Consider the following 23406-nt stretch of genomic DNA (forward strand, 5'->3'; position numbering starts at 1 on the left):
AAGTTCCAAGAGCCAAGTCGCTGAGTCGCTAAGGAATCGGCTGCAGAAGCTGCATATTGCTGTTTAGCATGATCAATAACTCTTTTAAAGAGGTTACTTGTTTTGCGGAACAGACATTAACAAAAATAATAATACTAATAATAATAATAATAATAATAATAGTAAAATCATTGGCAGTAATAAAAAGAACTAGAACTGCCACTTTATAACTGCTGGCAGTGATGACCGGGTACCCAGAAGTGTCCGCCTTTGAGACAACTGATACAACATGGGACTTAAATCATTGTCGCAAAGTTTCGCATTGATAGGATAAGCGGTGCCAGAGAAAACATTATTCAATGGTGATACAAACACAGGCCTGCTTCGAGACGGCGCGGAACAGACGAGTTACGAACCGGGCAGCACAAAGCGTTCACTTTCCTTATTACTGGCGAACAGATTCAAATAATTAAATAATTCTGGCTGCCAAACCGTGTGACCGATCAGGTTGAAATTTTAAACTTTTGTTTCGCATGTCGGCTAAATTACAAATGTGAAGTTTCGTATATATAGAAGCAGCGGTTCCAGAGTAAACATTAATTAATATTTATCCTTCAATCCAAGATGGCGGCCAAACCATGTGACTTGTGACGTCATAATTTTCACCACTTGTGCAAACACGATCGTAGACGATAACTGCAAATTTTCGCTTCGCTCGGTTAAGCAGTTCCAGAGAAAACATTATTTAATATTTTTCTTAAAACCAACATGGCTGCCAAACCCTGGGCCCGATCCCGTTGAAATTTAAAACCCTCATTCCACATGAGCGTTCCACCATAAACTTGATGTTTCACATTTATTGATGCAGTAGTTCCAGAGTAAACATTAATTAATATTTTTCCTTCAATCCACGATGGCTGCCAAACGTTGCGTCGTACCTCAAAAGGGGGTGAGAACTTTTTATTCGTCATGGAGAGGCGGTCATAGTGGTGGAGTTTCGCCTGGATCTGTTCAGTCCTTTCAGAGAAAAAGACGTTTAAAGATATTATTTTTTAATCCAAGATGGCTGACGAACCATGTGACCTATGACATTACAAATTTAAATTCTGCTTCCAACTGGGTATTGGAACACGTTTGTGAAGTTTCGTGTTAATCGGTAAAGGTGCGTTTTTCTATCCAAGATGGCCGCCAAACCATGTGACATGTGACATCATAATTTTTACCACGCATGCACAGACAAAGGTAGATGATAATTACAAATTTTCGATTCGTTTGGTTAAGCGGTTCCAGAGAAAACATTATTTAATATTTTTCTTAAATCCAAGATGGCGGCCAAACCATGTGACTTATCAATTCGAAATTAACAAACTTATATCGCCTTCCTGTCCCGAATATAGTTCTGAAATCTCCCCTTCATTGGGCCAACGCTTCTGGAGAAGAAGATGTTTGAAGGTTTTCGGGTTTTTTCAAGATGGCCGCCAAACCATGTGACCGATCAAGAACAAATTAACAAACTTGAGAAAGGACCTCATGGGGAATATATGTGTGAAGTTTCTTCTTAATCTGTCTTGCCCTTCTGGAGAAGAAGATTTTTAAAATTTATTCATTTTCAATCCAAGATGGCTGCCGAACCTTGTGACCTATGATATCATAAATTTAAATTCTGCTTTGCATCGTCGACCCGAACAAGTGTGTGAAGTTTCTTGAAAATCGGATAAGGTCTATTTTTCTATCCAAGATGGCCGCCAAACCATGTGACTTCTGAGGTAAAAAATGTTTACCATGTATGCAGACTTGAGGGAGGAAGGCAATTGCAAATTTTCGCTTCGATGGCTTATGAAATACCAGAGAAAACATTATTTAATATTTTTCTTAAATCCAACATGGCGGCCAAACCATGTGACCTATCACTTCGAAATTAACAAACTTGCATCGCATACATGTCACGAATATAGTTGTGAAATCTCGCCTTCATGGGACCAGCGCTTCTGGAGAAGAAGATGTTTGAAGGTTTTAGGGTTTTTTCAAGATGGCCGCCAAACCATGTGACGTATCAACAACAAATTAACAAACTTGAAAGAGAACATCAGGGGGAATGTACCTGTAAAGTTTCGCCTTAATCTGTCCAGCCCTTCTGGAGAAGAAGATTTTTTTAAAAAACACTAAAAAACAAGATGGCGGCCGAATTACGTCATCGATGACGTCAAGAAAAACATTTTCGTCAGTGATTTTAGGCGTAGATGATGCTCAGAATTTTTCAGATTTTTCCTATACGGCGTTCTACTTGACGAATTTTCACCGGTATATTGCTTCACCTATGACGTCATGAAAAATCACACGTGTTCCCCATAGGGAGCTTAGTAAAATGTATCAAGAGAAAAATTTTTCCATTGCACGGTTTCCGAGATACAGATGTCCAAAGTTTATCGTTTTTTTCAAGATGGCGCCCGCACCACATGACCAATGACGTCATAATTATAACGTGATTGTGCTATCAAAAAAGATACATACTGTGGTGAAAATTTTGTGTCGATCGGACTTAGTATCCCAGAGAAAATGATTTTTAAAGCGAAAAAGGGTGCAAAATGCCGGCGGAAAAAGAAAAATAATAACTAGAACTGCCACTTTATAACTGCTGGCAGTGATGACCGGGTACCCAGTCCGTCCGCCTTTGATACAACATGGGACTTTCTGCAGATGACAGTCGCAAAGTTTCGCATTGAAAGGATAAGCGGTGCCAGAGAAAACATTATTTCATTGTGATACAAACACAGGCCTGCTTCGAGAGGGCGCGGAACAGACGAGTTACGAACCGGGCAGCACAAAGCATTCAATTTCGTTATTACTGGCTTCCAGATTCAAATAATGAAATAATTCTGGCTCCCAAACCGCGTGACCGATCAGGTTGAAATTTTAAACTTTTATTTCGCATGTCACCTGAATTATAAATGTGAAGTTTCGCATATATAGAGGCAGCGGTTCCAGAGTAAACATTAATTAATATTTATCCTTCAATCCAAGATGGCGGCCAAACCATGTGACTTGTGATGTCATAATTTGCAACACGTGTGCAAACACGATGGTGGATGATAACTGCAAATTTTCGCTTCTCCAGGTTAAGCAGTTCCAGAGAAAACATTATTTAATATTTTTCTTAAAACCAACATGGCTGCCAAACCCTGGGCCCGATCGCGTTGAAATTTCAAACCCTCATTCCGCATGAGCGTTCCACCATAAACTTGATGTTTCACATTTATTGATGCAGTAGTTCCAGAGTAAACGTGAATTAATATTTTTCCTTCAATCCAATATGGCTGCCAAACGTTGCATCGTACCTCAAAAGGGGGTGGGAACTTTTTATTCGTCATGTAGAGGCGGTCATAGTGGTCGAGTTTCGCCTGGATCTGTTCAGCCGTTTCAGAGAAAAAGACGTTTGAAGATATTGTTTTTCAATCCAAGATGGCTGACGAACCATGTGACCTATGACATCAGAAATTTAAATTCTGCTTCCAACTGGGTATTGGAACACGTTTGTGAAGTTTCGTGTTAATCGGTAAAGGTGCGTTTTTCTATCCAATATGGCCGCCAAACCATGTGACGTGTCATGTAATAATTTTTACCATACGTGCATACTGCCCTCTCGATGATAATTACAAATTTTCGATTCGTTTGGTTAAGCGGTTCCAGAGAAAACATTATTTAATATTTTTCTTAAATCCAAGATGGCGGCCAAACCATGTGACTTATCAATTCGAAATTAACAAACTTATATCGCCTTCCTGTCCCGAATATAGTTCTGAAATCTCCACTTCATTGGACCAGCGCATCTGGAGAAGAAGATGTTTGAAGGTTTTAGGGTTTTTTCAAGATGGCCGCCAAACCATGTGACCGATCAAGAAGAAATTAACAAACTTGAGAAAGGACCTCATGGGGAATATATGTGTGAAGTTTCGTCTTAATCTGTCTTACCCTTCTGGAGAAGAAGATTTTTAAAATTTATTCATTTTCAATCCAAGATGGCTGCCGAACCTTGTGACCGAGGATATCATAAATTTAAATTCTGCTTTCCATCATCAACCTGAACTAGTGTGTGAAGTTTCGTGTAAATCGGATAAGGTCTATTTTTCTATCCAAGATGGCCGCCAAACCATGTGACTTCTGAGGTAAAAAAATTTTACCATGTATGCAGACTTGAGGGAGGAAGGCACTTGCAAATTTTTGCTTCGATGGCTTATGAAATTCCAGAGAAAACATTATTTAATATTTTTCTTAAATCCAACATGGCGGCCAAACCATGTGACCTATCACTTCGAAATTAACAAACTTGCATCGCATACATGTCACGAATATAATTCTGAAATCTCGACTTCATTGGACCAGCGCTTCTGGAGAAGAAGATGTTTGAAGGTTTTAGGGTTTTTTCAAGATGGCCGCCAAACCATGTGACGTATCAACAACAAATTAACAAACTTGAAAGAGGACCTCAGGGGGAATGTACCTGTAAAGTTTCGCCTTAATCTGCCTAGCCCTTCTGGAGAAGAAGATTTTTTTTAAAATACACTAAAAAACAAGATGGCGGCCGAATTACGTCATCGATGACGTCAAAAATAACATTTTTGTCGATGAATTTTGTTGTAGATGACGCTCAAAATTTTTCAGATTTTTCCTATATGGCGTTCTACTTGACGAATTTTCACCGGTATATCGCTTCACCTATGACGTCACGAAAAATCTCACGTGTTCCCCATAGGGAGCTTAGTAAAATGTATCAAACGAAAAATTTTTCCATTGCACGGTTTCCGAGATACAGATGTCCAAAGTTTATCGCTTTTTTCAAGATGGCGACCGTACCACGTGACCAATGACGTCATAATTATAACGTGATTGTGCTATGAAAAAAGATACACACTATGGTGAAAATTTCCTGTCGATCGGACTTAGTATTCCAGAGAAAATGATTTTTAAAGCGAAAAAGGGTGCAAAATGCCGGCGGAAAAATAATAATAATAAAAATAATAATAATGCGTAATAATAAACAGAAGAAAAACAATAGGGTACCCTGTACTCACAGGGTACCCTAATAAACAGAAGAAAAACAATAGGGTACCCTGTACTGACAGGGTACCCTAATAACGTAATACCCCCCTGGCCACTCCCATCGATAAATTTCAAATTATTTTCTGCTATTCTCATCATAATAATAATGACAAGTCTGGAGACGGCGATGGTTCACGAGCAATGTACACGGTTCGCCTTTTTTATTTTTTGACCTTCGAGGGTATGCCATGGGCAAACTGGCGGGAATCGGGAAAAACGTAAATGATGAAAGTTGTAGTACTCGAAGAGCACAACTTGCATACCAACTTTCATTCGAAACAGTTGAAAACCCTAGGAGCTCGATGTCCAATTTATTGATTTTTTTGACATTTTCTAAGTTCGTGACCTTGTGACCTTGACCTTGGGACGAAAATGAAAAATCGAGCTCCGTGGGGCTATGCAGGTGCCATTGGGCTAATCAAATACCGAAACCCCTGCCAGATTCGACAAACCCCCTCAGAGAAGATGTAACTTGAAATCGGCTACCCCCTAAAAACACGTTTTTTTGGGCGTGGCTCTGCCCATAATGGGCGCAGCATGCCCATTCTCAGGAAAACACAACTGGATCATGATATAAACCTCCCATCCAAATTTTATCAGGATCGGATCAAAACCCACGGAGCTGTGCTCGGGACAGACAGACAGACAGACACACACCCATAATGAATATAGTGGTCACTTACTGACTCGTGAACCATTAACCTCCTAATCTCACCCGACACTGCCAGCCGTAAACACAAACTGAAGCAAAAAGCTGATTCAGGGGTGTGTTCCAATACCAATCAGCTTGCTTTCGCTTGCCTAAATAGCCGTTCCTCATCAACCGTTTCATTGGAGTGCTTCAACCACTTGACGAGCACCAGTTTACCTAGCTGCTTGGTTATGGAAAACACTTCAGCACATGTGCTCTACCTGTCTGGTTGTGCCACTTGTGTAATGAAAAAAAAAAAGTTAATTTCAGATGATTTTCAACCCTTTCCCCCTCTCGTGCTATTTCCGCTTTTCAGCACCGCTGGGCTAGTTTAGTTTCATCCCCGGGACATGTGCTCTTATTTTAAAAACCGCAATGTTCCGCAGTGCGCATCGACTCGTTCATTTACTAATGAGGGTTGTATTGTGATCGTACAATAAATTGAAGTGTGGATTTCCTCAACAATATCGACATGTATCAACATGAGGAATTATACAAATTATATTACGATTATTGTTGTATTTGTAGACATTGAATGTAGTTATTATTCAACTCGCTTTCTCAACTAATAATTAATGACCTCGCTCCCTAATTTTGTAATAGTCCTGTCTGATTAAACGTCAGAGGAAAACATTTTTTTTAATCCATCATTACGTGACAGTGCGCCCTTTCCTCAAGATAGAGCATTCCCTTTGCGCTGGGTCTATCACCTCTCATAAGTTCATGTTTTGTTGGCAAAAGTGAGACTCCACCCTCAGGGAACCCATCTCGAAAGATTGTGAACCACGATCAGTCGTGTAGGGGCCCCTCGTTCTCTCGGGACCCCGTGCAATTGCATGGGTTACACGCTCCTAACTCTGCCTCGAATCCCACCCATCTGCACCCCCTCATCCTGCCCCCTCTCAGCTTCCCCCTCCCCTCACAGCTTAGCCACCTCCCCATCTCCTTCCCCACACACCGCACCCTCCATTGCTCCTTTCCACATCCTTACGTCCCATCAGCAGCTCCAATCTCCCTGTCCCGAACAGTGTGGACCCCAAACATCTGGGGCCTCCATTCCAACCTGACAGATCTCTCAATGTAGGCCGTTGCCGATAAACTGGACATCTGTTTAACAGAATCCTTCTTCCGAAAGGATGTCCCTGACTCCCCAGTCTCTCTTCTTGGCTATTGCCTCCTCTGGTTTAATCTACCTGAACCCCGTCCTGGTGGCAGAGTTGTGCTGCACATCAAAAACTCAATTTTTCACTCCCTCTGTACTGATCTTACACCTCCCAACCCCCACGAGTACCTCTGGCTGACTTCCCTCACACCCCATGTTTGTGTGTGTTGTGCCATTGTTCTCCAAACAGTGACAACTCCATATCACGCGCGCGCGCACGCACGCACGCACGCACACGACTTGGATCAACATTTAATCACTCATCCCATCTCTCTCTTCCTCATATGTGGTGATTTCAATTGTCACCATGCAAATTGGCTAGGACTGCAAACAGCCATCACACTTTAGGACTGGTCTCCTCAATCTTCCACCCCTGATATGAACTCAGCCTGGGAATTCTTCGAGAGAAACCTGCTCTCTCTTTTGCACAGATTCATCCGAAATCATCTAAAATTATATCTTACCCATCCTCCCGCTCTTAGTACTCCAACGGCAACCTCAGAACATTGCACAAAGCCCGCAACAAGTGCGTGTCTACTCTCAGGAGAGCCAGAAAATAACATCTGTCCAATCTCAACAATGAGATTTCAAACTGGTCTCCTTCCTCTAAAAGATGGTGGCGGTTTGTGAGGTACGTCGGTGGTATATGCTCCCTTTCCATCCCTTCCCTCAGTTATAGTACCACAGCCGACTACACTCATGAGGAGGCCGAATGCCTTAATTCCGTGTTTGATTCAAAATCTTGTGTTCCTAATCTCCATATCTCTGCCTGTCTCTCTCCTGAATTATGTATATTTTGCACCTAAGAAGGTGGAAAAGTTTCTGGCAATCCAAGACTCTTACTCTGCAACTGAACTGGATGCCATGAGCTCACATGTCTGAAAAACTTGCTCTGCCGGTCTTGCACTTCCTCTCTCTGCCATTTACCAAAGGTCATCTTCCATTTCACGCTTGCATAGAAATCAAACAAGAAAACTAAACAGACACTTCTCAAATTATAAACAGGACTAGCAAAGAACCCTTCCTTACAGATGCATTAATTTTCCCACTTTTATGATTTATGACTTGTAATACCAGCTTCCACTGCATGGTGCTGTATGATACACATCTACAGAGAGAAATGGGGTCCACCCTACAATCACCAATCAACTCATCCTGTTCCAGAAATTCAGTTATCGAAATGTTCTCACTTTCGAGTGTATGAATTTTTAAGCGATGAAGCCGTTTCAATATTTCGCAATGTCCTTCCTTTCATCCGTCCATCCATCCATCTGTCAAAAATGAAGAAGGACCTAACACACTGTTTAATTATAAAGGGTGGCTCTAAACTAAAGGGTGTCGCTGAAGGGTGATTTCAGAGGGTTCTCAAGGGTATCTATTGTTCGTTTCTAGGCTTTGTCTACTTCATATTAAAATACCAAACTGAACTGCTTCCTTCGGACATGGGTGAGATGTTTTTTTTAACCACCTAAAGGACTTGCATCATTGCTGGGAGCGTAGCTGCATCACTGATGCAGTACCCCCTGCTTCTAATAAGCTGGAACTCATTTTGCCGACCTCGTAAAGATGACAGGCTGCGTCAACCCACCTGGTGTTATCTAATGGAACGACAAGGGCTCAAACTCAAGACCCCAAGATCTTAAGCTAGCCATCTTAACCGTTAAGTCAACACAACACTATGGATTGGTCAGTGATGGGAGATGGAAAGTTTGTTGAAGCGAAGAGCTCCAGAGCTCCATAGCCAGATAATATGCATCCAGGAGTATCAAGGGTGGTGGGAGAACAGATAAACATCATGGTAGCCAGTATAGTATCTTTAACAGTTTACAAATTTGGAGAGAACACAAAGCTTGGAGGTAAAGTAGATTGTAGAAGGGAGGATCGTCAGATTCAGGAAAGTGCAGATAACTTCATAGATTGTCAGATGCAGTTTAACAAAAGGAAATGTAAAGAGCTAGTGATGGGTAAGAACAATTAAATTTGGGACTATATAATGCAAGGAGCAATCGTGGAGCATGCCAGAGAAGGATCTGGCCTATGGGGGTGGGTTTACATATGGGGGAGGTGGGGAGGTTGAAGCAGACAGCACAACACCAAGCATCTCTCGGTGAAGTCAACAGGGTTTTTGCTTCTATTCACAGGGGAATCAATTGTCGATCCAATGAGGTAGTGTTAACACTATATAGGAACTTATATTAGTGAGGCCTCATCTGGAATATATGCCTGGTGTTGGCTTAATGATTAGGGTGGTGGGCTTGGGATCCTTATATCCTGAGTTTAAATCCCACTTGGCTGTTGAATTAATACCAGGTGGGGTTGACTCTGCCTGTCATCCTTCCGAGGTCAGCAAAATGAGTGCCAGCTTTCTGGTATCCTGTGTCAGAGTGGCGACCCTTCCCGGATTGTGCCCAACAGCCAAGGAAACAGCTTAGGCAGCACTAATGCTAGGCACAGAGTATGGTCCCACTGGATGGATGGATCTGGAATTTCGTGTATATATTTGGTCATCACATCTGCAGAAGGACATTATAAACCCATTCATCCATAATTTAAAAAAATTCACATACCAAGTTAAAACACCATGGTGACTACGGCACTGTGTCTGCACCACCGTTCTCCTCACCACTCCTCCAGGTTCATTACATTGCTCCAGAGCATAGCCTTAAGCACGTTCTTCAATGCACCCGAAGGTTCTCACCACAAAATAAAACAAGCAAACAAAAAAAAAAGATACTGCATTCCTTTCATCCAGAAATGACCATTACAAACCAAATACAGTATGTCGACGAGAAACAGTACACAGGGCAACAATCACCATTCCGTGAACTCCACAGTTTTGTCGAACAACTTTTACACACATTGCCTTTGCTGTTGCACCAATATTAGTGTCACTTTAAAAACCGACAATGTACTCGTGTTACAAGACGTCAATTGCGTGCCCACTTGATTGGTTGGAAAATGTCAAAATAATGCATTGGAAATGCTGGAAAATATAATTGAAAAAAAACAAAAACAAACTTAATTCACTGTCGACGTTTCTATCAGCAATTAATTTACAGTGCACTTGTCCCTTAATGTCCATCTGAAAATGGTGATCATCAAATTTTGAACAAAGTTTCTGCAAGCAAGCTTTATTTGATTTCAGCACATGTCAAAAAAAAACAAAAAAATAAAAATAAAAAAAACAATAATACATGCACTTCCTGAATCTGTTTTGTTGTTCCAAATAAAATTTAGTATTCACCAACTATTCACTCACTTAAAAGTCAAGATCCATCCATCCATCATGACCATACTCTGTGCAGAGCGTTGGTGCTGCTTAAGCAGTCTCCTTGGCTATTGGACACAATCCTGGACAAGTTGCCACTCCGACACAGGATACCAGCATGCTGGCACTCATTTTGCCGACCTCGGAAGGATGACAGGCAGAGTCAACCCCACCTGGTATTAATTCAACAGCCAAGGAGGATTTGAACTCGAGGTCCTAGGATCCCAAGCCCACCACCTTAACCATTAAGCCAGCACCAGGCATCATAAGTCACGATGAAAGTCACCAAGTTACCTGATGGCTCATTTTGTGTTCCCATCGAAACCTGTGATGCTACAATTCCAGGTTCAAATCCTACATACGGATAATTTATCTGTTTGACAACCAATAGTCTTGTAATTCATGCAAACATGCCTCAATGTGTCAAAATCCAAATAAAAATTTTAAAGCCCTTCACTGTTGTGGTATCAGCCTAGAATCAGGTGTCATAGCAGCTATTGCCAAATGGATTGTGGCAAACAGGATGCATCTGCCACACATCATCCCATTGGTGGTCCAAAAAGATCTAGCCAAGAATAAAAAAAAAAAGTTTAAAACAATAAAACCTTCAGCTATGATCAGATTGGAAAAAGCAGATACTGCCACTCATGCCAATCCCCTGCAGGGGAGGGTGCACTGTAGTGAGAACAGTCATGCTTTACCTTTATGGGTGACCTGTCTCCCTATGTCCTTGTTCTGCCTGCAATTTATGTAACAGTTGTGGACGGATCCGAACAAAACTTGGCGGACACGTTGGGTGTGACAAGAACAAGCTGTTCAGATTTTGGTTCAGGTCCGGGTGCAGATCTGGCCGATCAGTGGGATACAAAACGTAAATTGTTCAGCCTGGCGGAGGTATGCGCTCTACCGTGCGCCTATCTAAGTTGAACGGTTAAAGAGCCTCGAATGCAGATTCCGTGCGGCATCTGGAGCCACAGAAAATTGCGTTTCGAGATAACATTCGCAGCATTTCTCTCAGGCTTTGCAGCGCACCTCCAACCACAGGCTTGAACACTATGGCCGGACGGCCTCAATCACTTTGAGCTGGCCATTCACGCTCGTGGTCCGAGGTGCAACGCAAGGCCTACAGGATCGACTCGCATGCCTGGGCGGCTGTAAGCACAGTTCGACAAAGTCGTCCAAGTCAACGAAAACATTTGTACGTCCAATTTCACCAGAAGTCGATTTTACACCTTCAATGCGACTTGTCCTAGTTATCTGTGCCCTGTCCTGATGGTTTGACCGCACCGAGATCTACTGCAGTCGATACCATTGATTTTAAGGCAATTAAAATATTGCGTCACACTCACGCGGATTTGCACAGCAAGGAAACAGAGTTATAAAGTTTGCATCTGAAATATAATCGATATTTACTTCAAAGTTCTGCACTTGTTTCTTGAACGAGAAAATCCATTCTTGAATGTAATTAAGAGTTCTTTTCCTAAACATGTTTTGCTGCCAAATAAACAAACAAAAGGAAGTAGAAAATAAAAACATATCAGCCCTTTTATAGTCGTGTTGTTTGCTTCTTGTTTACTTGTCAGTTGCCAGGTTTTCAAAATACAAGAAAGAAAATTCTGCCTATTTCACCGCCGTGTCCCAGTACAACAGAACACACAAACTACAACCCCAAAACATTTGATGCAACAGCAACATCGATGTGAACATCGAGAGACAGCCGAGTGCACAAAGCAAGGGCTTGTTTAGGGGTTTTACGAGGGAGTTAAATAGAATATACAAGAGGGATGATCAAAAAGAGTCCGAAGGTAAGCGCGAACATGAGGCATGTACACACAAGACTTAGTACAAATCAAGTAGCATTCATTACACAAGCGTGCTTCCACCTCGAAATATCAATCAAATTGTTTGTTTGTTTTCTTTAAACTGAACAACTGTCGTACTTTCCAAGCTAATTACTCCACACATTAAACTTATCGACATCCATCTTCTTAATCTTCAATCTCAGTTCTTGTTTTATTTTTAATCGATTCCTTTAAAATAAAGTTGTGCTACCTAACCCTAATACCTATCAACCACCTGAAAAATAAAATTAAAAAAAACTACTGGTATCAAGGCATTGCTATATAAACTTGTGGTGTGTGTATCGTGCTATTTACAGTTCGAACTCCGTTTTTTTTTTTTTAACTTGTGTACCTTGTCGAGGCTCGTATGAGAGCTAACACACAACACACAGCAAGGAGGGCATGAGACAAGAGGAGAGGGAAGGACAAAACAGTGGGGAACAGAGACATTAGGAGATCTGTGGAAGGGAGAGAGATGGAGCGGGGAACATGGGGTGTACAAGATGGACACTACAGGGACTATCAGGAAGGAAAAGAGGGAATTTGAAGGAGGTGGGTTTGGGTTGGATTAATGGCCTGGGGGTATAAAAGATCATGGTTTTGGATGGGGGAAGATAAGAGATGGTGGTGAACAGCTGTTTTGAAGGCCTGGAGGGAAGAATGGGATTGAAGAGAGTGTGGGAGTAAATTCCAAAGGCGGAAAAAAACAGAGGAATGAAAGAGTGAAGTTGAGTAGTGATTCGTGATTTTGGTAGTTTTACCAGAATGGGGTTGTTGGTGGACCTTGGGCACCCTGCGGAAATATGGTGGGGAGAGATCGCAGACAAAGCGGGGGGGGGGGGCGAGACCGGAGAGGAGATAGTAGAAGACAGAAAGACCACCGACCTGCCTGCTGTGAGAAAGTGAGAGGCCAAAGACGCAGCCTCATCGTGGGAGATACCAATGACCCTAAATGCCTTGGTTTCCAGAGCGTGAAGCCGAGAAAGGTGAGAGGCAGGAGCACCAGCCCAGAGGGGAGAGCAGTACTCCATCAGGCTGCGAACGACAGCTTTGCATGTGGTCAGGAGCTCAGGTGAGCCGAGGAAGGACTTTGCACGTCGGAGGATTCCCAGTCGGCGACTGGCTTTGGAGGCCACGTTTAACAAACGACACCTACAAACAAATTTGTGTTGTACTCAAACTCATCGAGTTTCCCGTTTGAGCAGAGTCCGAGTCAAACAGGGTTTGCCTGTCAACTCGGAAAACACGGATATTTAAATACTGCAGAAGTTGAAATTTCCGCACTTCATCAATGCTCATGCATTTCACACTAAAACAGAGAAGCGTGAATTTAACAACGTGTGAATATATTTGCCTTTTTCACAGATATTACAGTGCCAGAGCACACAAAGAAGACTTGTTCTGAACGCATACAGTTGCCAGTCACACAGTATTGAGTCGCAAGCAATGCGCTTTCTCAGCATGCGTTACGTTTATCTATGCCGTTCACAACTACAGTACTGTACTTGAGCATCCACAATTCTTACGAATATGCTTCAAATTTGAAGTCAATTTCAAAAGCGGACGGAGTTAAACGTTTCCCAAAACCTGCAAGTTTGGTTAAAACAGGACTCGAGACACCGTCTGTCTGTGCCGCTAACAAGGAAGCATTGAAAGCTGGTATGGGGGAAAGTCCCATAAGAGCTTGAGGAAACAGGGATGCCGAGAGCGGAAATTGGAATTAATAAAAAGATCCAATGCTTCAGGAGACCATTAATTTATAATCTCACGATTTACACCAGGTTCGTAAATCTTCGTCTGGAATAAAGTACGTTTTCCCGTTTCTCTTCAGTTCTGGTTTCACTGCAAGTTTTTTTCTCCCCATGTAAACGTTTGCGGGGGTTTCACATGGTTAACATTGTCGAGATTGTGACGAGTCTTGTGCCCGCTCGGTGAAATTAAAAATGTGTAAACACATTTTCATGTCGCTCAGCGTGAAAATTCCCACTCCGACAGAGACTCGTGTTGGTAGAATCCGCGAGAGATCCAAATCGCTCTCCTGGATTTTTTTCCTTTTTGTTGAGCGTGAATGCATTTCCTCGAGTAAACTGGACGGTGCTTACGAAGCCCTCGTCACCGCTTCGGCATGTGTAAACCTGCGCATTCTCTACCTCCATGGGAAAATTACTACGCAAATCAAAAGTACCCACGATATACTGCAAGTGGCTCACTGCTCATGCCTAGCGGAAGTGGAAAGGGGGGGGGGTTTCTGTACCAATTTTGCTAGCTTTCAGTCGTGAACATGTTGAAGATACCTTTTTACAACCAGTTTTCCCTGCTGAGCCAGTTTTCCCTTCTTGAGGCAATGTTTTTATGGCCGGATGCCCTTCCTGACGCCAACCCTGGTCGCCTCTTATGACACACAGGGATATAATACACCTATTCTAACCGGGGCATACACTGGGACCAGTACACTGGCACTCATTTCGCCGTCCTCGGAAGGATGACGAACTGAGTCAACCCCCTGGTGTTAATTCAGTGGGAACAGGGCTCAAACTCAGGACCTAAGGATCCCAAGCCAGCCACCCGAACCACTAAGCCAACACCAGGCTGAACGTGTCCAAGATACAAACTTTAAAAAAAAAGAATAATAATAACTTAGGCACAAATTATGATCAGTCACACAAAATAACAGGCAAAAATATAAAAAATGAAGATGGAAGTCGAAAGTCAAGTGAAACGATAATGGCACGACGCATATGAAAGGAGAGCTAGATACGACAGCCTTAAGGGTGACGCCACGATAAAGTTTGGGCAACAAAATATATTTAACATTATTTCAGCCCTCGTTTTCAGTGGAAGATCCGCTGACATGTACGGCCATCTATATTGTCGTGTCCATGCCGGTTAAGACCGACCTGGACGGAGAGCGAAACGGTTCTACCTTGGAGGCGAACACGTGATCCTTGGGCATTATAGCACGCGTGCGGAATGGAGGGCGGCAAAGGCGTTTACCAGACGCGTTACCAAGATGGAGGCACAAGGGTTATACTCAAACCCACAACGAATAGACAGACACAAGCAACGTTCATAAATCAGGGTTTAATGAACATAAATCAAATATTCATATTGGACATGAAACAAAGCGTGATGTAATAAAAAATAAATCAAAGCATGATGTCATTTAACGCGAGTTAAATTAAAGCCTAAAGTTGAGACGTCGCCACACACAGTTACAAAAAGACAAGGGGAAAGATAAAATAAAAGAAAATCCCTTCCTTTATTCTGGCACTGAGCTGGGTGTCCAGAGATGGGCTTTTAGGAGCTTGGCTATCGAACCGCGTTGTCCTGCGTGGGAAAACGCACCCAAAAATGGTGCCAAGCTGCTCTCTGGGCAGGAAACGTGCCTGTGGTATTGGTGTGACGCCAAGGTATTAAACGCCAAGGCTCACCAACTGCCGTACAGCTTCTTCTCACGAACGAATATGCTGACCCCGCTCCTCTTACACCAGGTACGCTCGCCGCAAATGGACGCCGCCTTTCTCCTTGACCATACGACGGGATGATTTCTGAGGGCCCAAGATAAGGTCACGAGGTGCGCTCTTCTTCTCTTATCCTCTCCTCAAAAACGATACAACCACGAATGTGACAGTTTATCGTGGGGGTCAGAGATAAAACCCAGACTACAGAGCTCAAAAGTAAGTGCACTACCTGCACAACATCCTATGATATATATATATATATATATATATATATATATATATATATATATATATATATATATATATATATATATATATATATATATATATATATATTAAATCACACACAAGCCGAACACTTTCGTACACACCATAGTACTGTACGTACTGGGGCTTATCCAGGCCCTTCCAATGATTCCACCTGTTTATTATAATAATCTCCAAATACTCCCATCTTTTGTTTGACTATTACTTGAGGTTTGACCAACACTAAAGGTGTTTCAGATGGATAAAAGTGTTTCTGGCTTCGGTTTGACAATGGGGGAAAAAAACATAAAGCTGAGAAAACAATCCGAGTTATTCAAAAAGGGAACCAACTAGTACTAGCAGGTGTTATTTGAACAATGTTCAGCATGCTACATTGTTATCAAAACGTTTTTGCACTTCCTTCTGTTCGGTGGGTACGGTGATCAGGAAACAAGCTTCGTCACGTTTCTACTCCATAATCGGAATGTTTCACCAAACGTTCCTCACCACTGTGATCGTATCTCAAAGCCACGGAACCATATCGCAAACATTGCAGAACCTACTGTGCTGTATCTCAGGTGGAACCAGGTAGACACCGTCTGCAAATTGCAAGACTTGGCTCTGTGTATTCTTTTCCACAGTTCAGTGAGAAGCATCAACTGCAAACGAATCGTGATTGGAGAGGTGGAACAACAATTGCCCGTTGATTACTACATAAGAGGCAAGCAAAAGTTGTGTTTTTGTACAAATAGATGGTTGCTGCAAGGTTGGTTGTGAAAGACTGGCTTCCGTTTGACACTGTACACCATGTACGTGTCGAAGTGACACACGGAGCTTCCTTGTGCACGGCACTCAGAATCCACAGAAACCATGGAGAAAACTTGGATTTTCTTTTTATCATCTTGCCACTTTGATGGTCGTCTGCTGTTCATTGTGCCGAGATGTGTCATTTACATACATCTAGCATGTCTGAACACAAAGAGGGAAAGTCTCATATTGGGGGGGGGGGGGGGGTTGGAGGAGAAGGTTATTTGTCCACCTGGAACACTTTCAAACATCCTGCGTGCACGAACCGAGTATCTCAGCAAATAAAACAATCCAAAGAAAACGAATGTTTCTGTAACAACGTGGGTAGTGGAGGGACGGGGGAGGGGAGACCCAGTGGGAGGGAGAGGGGTGACCCACGACTCGCCGAGTGGGGGGGGGAGGAGAGGAGACCCACGACTCGCCAAGTGGGGGGGGAGGAGGAGGGGAGACCCACGACTCGCCAAGTGGGGGGAGGAGGAGGGGAGACCCACGACTCGCCAAGTGGGGGGGGAGGAGGAGGGGAGACCCACGACTCGCCAAGTGGGGGGAGGAGGAGGGGAGACCCACGACTCGCCAAGTGGGGGGGAGGAGGAGGGGAGACCCACGACTCGCCAAGTGGGGGGGGAGGAGGAGGAGGGGAGACCCACGACTCGCCGAATGGGGGGAGGGAGGAGGAGGGGAGACCCACGACTCGATGAGTGGGGGGAGGAGGAGAGGAGACCCACGACTCGCCAAGTGGAGGGGAGGGAGGAGGAGGGGAGACCCACGACTCGCCAAGTGGGGGGAGGGAGGAGGAGGGGAGACCCACGACTCGGCAAGTGGGGGGAGGGAGGAGGAGGGGAGACCCACGACTCGCCAAGTGGGGGGGGGAGGGAGGATGAGGGGAGACCAATGACTCGCCGAGTGGGAGGGGGAGACCCACGACTCGCCGATTGGGGGGGGGGAGACCCACGACTCGCCGAGTGGGGGGGGAGACCCACGACTCGCCGAGTGGGGGGGGAGACCCACGACTCGCCGAGTGGGGGGGAGACCCACGACTCGCCGAGTGGGGGGAGACCCACGACTCGCCGAGTCGGGGGGAGACCCACGACTCGCCGAGTGGGGGAGACCCACGACTCGCCGAGTCGGGGGGAGACCCACGACTCGCCGAGTGGGGGAGACCCACGACTCGCCGAGTGGGGGGAGACCCACGACTCGCCGAGTGGGGGGAGACCCACGACTCGCCGAGTGGGGGGGAGACCCACGACTCGCCGAGTGGGGGGAGACCCACGACTCGCCGAGTGGGGGGAGACCCACGACTCGCCGAGTGGGGGAGACCCACGACTCGCCGAGTGGGGGGAGACCCACGACTCGCCGAATGGGGGGGGGGAGACCCACGACTCGCCGAGTGGGGGGGGGGAGACCCACGACTCGCCGAGTGGGGGGGGAGACCCACGACTCGCCGAGTGAAAGGTATCTGACGACACAAGCGGTAGACAGGTCGGAAGACAGAAAAGGAAACAAAAATAATATCAGATGGAAGACAAAGTGGTCGTGTGGTCGTCGTGTGGTCGTCGTATGGTGGTCGTGTGGTGGTCGTGTGGTGGTCGTGTGGTGGTCGTGTGGTGGTCGTGTGGTGGTCGTGTGGTGGTCGTGTGGTGGTCGTGTGGTGGTCGTGTGGTGGTCGTGTGGTGGTCGTGTGGTTGTGTGGTCGTGTGGTGGTCGTGTGTTAGTGATGGCATCATACCGATGACAGCCCGCAGGTGTTTGAGCCGGGTCAGTGAATCCTTCTTTGGTTCCACGACCTTCTGCATGGACTTTTTGAGATCCGCGCCATGAGCCTTCTTCGAGAACATGATGTCCGCCCTGCTCAGATCGTCCCGCACTCCGCTTCAAGCGGCCGTTACCAGCTGGGTTACGCCTGTGGATAGAGGCCGCGACGCCGGCTGTGGGCCGCCAACAGCAGCATTGACGAACATGGCGCAGAAGGTCGGCGAAACGTAGGAAAGCCGTTTAATGAAACACCACAGACCTTTTCGGAGTGACGCTGATCAGTCCGTCGTGCGATGGTGCAGGAAACCAAGGAGAACGCACACCTGAGCTCCAGCCTGCATTTACAATCGCATCAAGGACCTGACAACCACGCTCGACGTGAACATTTCGTCATTGCGAGCAAGTCGAACCGTGGTGACGTAATGCGTAATCGAAAGCAAGCTGAAGCGGGGTGACGTCATTCGTCATTAAAAGCGAACCAAAGCAACGTGATGCCGTCATTTCGCCACCGCCAACGAAACAGAGCGTGATGATGTCATGTCGCCACCGCTCATGAAACAGAGCGTGATGACGTCAATCGTACGACGTCGTCGCCTGCACGTCTCCTTTTGCTCCTTTTCTTTTCGCTTTTAAAAAATATTAACGGCATCTATATTTACGTTGCAAAATCAGCACTACTCTTTTAACAAGGGTATTTCGTAAATGTTTAAGAATTATTCTTGCTATGGATCCTCCTATCAAAGGGGCGAGATGGGGAATACCCAAACCGCGCTGACAGAGGGACACCAAAGACTCAATGATACAAACGCCACGTTCGTGAATTAAAGACGAAATCGTTTTGGAATTACACAAAGAACGATTAAACTGCGGCAATATACATCAGCAAGAATAATAGTGGAGTGCAGTTATTAAATAATAAAAAGTGTTTTTAACAGTTGCAAGTTTGTTTTCCCCCACAATGAAAAAAAAACAAGCTCGAGTGAGCTGAGATCCTCGTCCTCTTAATGAATACGTCATAAAAACGAATATGACGTCATTGTGATGTATCAGGTTTGCGATAAATTATCTCTGCTAATGTCCTGTTCGATTCCCACAAACAGAATTCAAACAACTTGCCGAGTTTCGGAGATAATTTTTTTCGGCGATTTCCATTAGCGGCGACATTATGACGTCAACTTTTTTTCTAGGAAGAATTTCCAAAATCGGAGATGGTTTCTGCCTGCGCGTGGGCTTTCTGCATATACATGGCAAGTTTCACGAAGATCCGATGAAAACTCAGGGTTGTGAAACAAAAAATGTCAAAAAATAGGGATGACGTCATAAAAATTGATATGACGTCATAGTGATGTATCATATATGCGGTAATTCATCTCTGCTCATGCCCTGTTCGATTCCCGCAAACAGAATTCAAAAAGCTTGCCTAGTTTCAGAGATAATTTTTTAGGTGATTTCCATTGGCAGAGAAATTTTGACGTCATAACTTTTTTTCTGGGAGGAATTTTCAAAATTGGAGATGCTTCCTGTCTGTGCAGGGAATTTTTACATATATACGCCAAGTTTCAGGAAGTTTCGATGAAAACTGAAGGCTGTGAAACAAAAAAGTCCACAAGAAGAACATGAAGAACAACAACGTGAGACTTAGAGATCCTCCACGAGGACCTAAAAATACAACAATCCTCAAGAAAACAAACAAAATGAAAAATCACTCATGGAATGGCTCCTGACGAAACGGTACGACACCCGGTAGAGCACGTACCTCCAGCAGGCTGAACAGTTTCCATTTTGTATCCCACTGATAGGTCGGATCTGGATCTGGACCTGAACCAAATCGAATCGGTTTGGTGCTGATGGAGGAGATCGAACTGGGATCAATCTCATCCACCAAGTTTCATGGGAATCCGTCCACAAGTTTTTGAGATATCATGCAATGCATAGTTTTTGGCCCAATCTTTCAACGGTGAAGATTCACTAAAAGAATTCTCAGATCTGGATCCAGATTCGGATCTTCACCAAAATGAAGTGTTGCTGTCCTTGGCCAGTCACCTGCATACAGAAAAAAATTCAGTACGATTGCTTGAAAACTGCGGCCAAAAATCGTGTGACCGAGATCCGTTTAATTTCGCCAAGTGTCACAAATGAGTGATTGTTTTTTTCAATTGTCTGTTTGTCTGTTTGTTTGTTTGTTTGTCCACACAGAACTTTGGCGTGTTTTCTCCGCAACCGCTTGTCGGATTGAGACGAAATTTTCACCGTAGGTGCGACTACTCGTGCGGAATGTTTTAATCATAATTATGATGTCATAGGCCATGTGGTGTAGCAGCCATGTTGGAAAAACGGAAAAACTTTGGACCTCTATCTCGGAAACGGCACCAAGGATTAAAATTGAAACTTGGTACGTAGCAAGTACTCCTCATGGGGAATCAGTGTGATTTTAATGACATCATAGGTGCCTTCGTTTTGATGTCATAACTGCATATATAGAACACTACATCCGATCAGTGAAAACACGACACGAAAATTTCTGAGAGTCATGTCAGGATAAATTGGTCCACAGAAAAAAAAAAAAGTGATGATGTCATCAGTCATGTGATTTGGCAGCCATATTGTTTTTGTTTTTTTATAATCTTCAAAAATCTTCTCTGAAATGGCTGAACAGATCGAGGCAAAATTTCACATGTATGTCCGTCTACCCATGAGGAACGAAACGTTCACAGATATGATGTCAAAGGTCACATGGTTTGGTTGCCATGTTGGATTTACTCTGAAACCTAGAACAAATCTTGCCCAGAACGGCTGGATATCTTAGTACCAGGTCATCACTGCCAGAAGTTATAAAGTGCAGTTATAGATATGTCTATTATTAATTACATAACAAACCAGTACACAAACACCACACAAAACAAGTCCTGGTGAGGGTCTGCAATCTCCGATTGCTCTTTTTCTTATATGTTTGTCTTTGTTTGTTTGTTGCGCGACTAATCCTACAGTTCTGGGCCGATTCCATCCAGACTTGCTACGTAGGATCAGCATGACCCCAATTAATGTATAGGGGTGTTTTATCTTTGCTGGTGGTTTTCGGGGTGGGGGGGGGGGGTTGTTCGAGGGGGTGACACAAATTCTCTATGTAAATGTGTATTGTGTAGCGCCTCCTTCAGGTGGTGGAGGGTATTACAAGTATCCTCCATTTACAGTACAGTATTCCTTTCTCCACGTTTTCCAATGCAGTGAGGTGTTTTGAATGTTAAGCAGTAGGTATGTTTTTGCTTCATGCACATTACCCGGGTGTTGCTGTTTTTTTGCCAATACAGAGCTATCAGTTGCCTATACACCGCCTAAATAAAGGTATGCATCAGAAGACCAGGTTGCATGCTTGGAACAAGATCACCCGGAGGGCGGGTACTCAGTCAACAAAATAAAAATCACAAAGCAAAATGAATTAGAAGAATGACAATTGAGTATCATGGAGTACGATCCTACTCCATATGCAGGGATGACACCAGGAAAAAAAATAGCCCCATGTCTCATTGGAGTCTGACAGTTATTTCCCCAACAGGTGGGGTGAAAATGAGGGATTAGGAGGAAGGGTCCATGTCCTCCCTTCCTGAAGTGGTAAGGTCATGGGGAGCACAACTTAAGTTGATGGCATGGTCCTTTTGTACCAAGAAGAGTTTAGTCTGCATCTGGCCATTGGTTACTGAGATTAATTTTTTTGAATGAAATACCATTATTTGGGGAAATCCCCCCCCCTTTAAACCGTCTTCAATTGCCAGATCCAGAGGGGGAGAACAACCTAATGAGACATTACTGTCCTGATGCATTGTACCAAATTTGGTCCATATCAGTCAGGTCGTTGTGGAGAGAAAATGTTTTTGTGAAAATGAGGGATTTGAGGAGGTGGTAAAAGACCCCCTTTCCGGGGGGCATACGACCATGAGTAGCACAACTTCAGGTTGGGCATGGTCCCGATGCCTTGTGGCAAGTTTGGTTTGGATCTGTCTGGCGGTTTCTGAGAAGATTTTTGAATAAAATACCAATATTTGGGGTAAAAACCCCCCTTTCACTCCCATTATAGGGGGCACATCCAGATGGGGAGCACAACCCCATGAGACCTCGCTGTCTTGATGCATCATACCAAATTTGGTCCATATTGGTCAGATAGGTTGTGAGGAGAAGACCTTTTGGTCAAATGTTAACGTACATATGGCCAGACACGAGAACCCACTCGAGCTTATTTCTCAGAAATAATCTAAAAATGGCCACCCATTAAAATGTGTCCAAAATGATATGCTTAAAAAACTACCATAGAGTGAAGTCGTAAGCATTTAAAAGGCATAGTTTTTTATTCTCGAACTTTTTCATAACTAACAACAATGAAAAAAATACGCCAAAAATACATCGCTGAAGTACGAGATCGAGAAATCACAAAATCGCTGAATTGTTCATCTTCAAAATGTCGATAAATGTCACCATGCCAAGCACAATAATGGCTGAAGCAATTACAATGATTCCCACTGAAGGAAGCGACATCCTCTCTTGGGTATTGCACCTGCACCATAACAATAACTAGAGTAATTCGACTGCGCGCAGGCGCATGCCTCTGCTCTCCCGCACAAACACTTGAGTATTGACATATTTGACCCTTGACCTATATCATATCTGGGCCAAAATCTAATCAGTTAATTGCCCTGTCTAACATTACCTTTGTACCAAGTTTGAAGAAATTCTACAATTTGCTTCTTGAGTTATCGCGTAAACAAAAATCCGGACGAACGAACAGACGGACGGACGGACAGACAACCCGGAAACATAAACTCCGGCACCGTTGGTGCAGAGGCATAAAAAGTTGTAGTCGGATAGACACAGAAGCGATGACGTCATGTTGGCAATGCACAGCCTGGATTTACACTCTTGCAGAAATAGAATATTAGACTGGCAGCCCAGACCAACAAACTTCAACAAACGCGGTGCCAAAGATGCACCCCACAGGATGTCAGAAACCTACCTCTGAAATTCCAAAATGGACATCTGTCACGATATATCAAGTGGCTTTAGCCCCAAGCTAATCAAAAGTCCCCCCAAGAAAAATAAAAGCCACTACATCG

General features: G+C 44.1%; 1 protein-coding gene across 6 annotated transcripts in view; it reads right to left on the bottom strand.

Annotated features, from left to right (window-relative positions):
• RALGAPA1 (Ral GTPase activating protein catalytic subunit alpha 1) overlaps nucleotides 1-18730 on the bottom strand; it is a 207957-nt gene extending 189227 nt beyond the window's left edge. For 3 of the 6 annotated variants that reach the window (XM_085893990.1, XM_085893992.1, XM_085893991.1), the window contains exon 1: nucleotides 18279-18729. In XM_085893990.1, coding sequence (XP_085750116.1) covers nucleotides 18279-18387 — 109 coding nt within the window. In that variant the 5' untranslated portion in view covers nucleotides 18388-18729. Of the gene's footprint in view, nucleotides 1-18278 lie in introns of all 6 variants that reach the window. The other 3 variants (XM_085893989.1, XR_015061424.1, XM_085893988.1) reach the window with 3 other exon arrangements.
• Nucleotides 18731-23406: the final 4676 nt, after the last annotated feature.

The sequence above is a fragment of the Eptatretus burgeri genome, chromosome 9 (genome assembly GCF_056783735.1).
Source record: "Eptatretus burgeri isolate ZD-2024b chromosome 9, Ebu_testis_v1, whole genome shotgun sequence".
Lineage (NCBI taxonomy): Eukaryota > Metazoa > Chordata > Myxini > Myxiniformes > Myxinidae > Eptatretus > Eptatretus burgeri.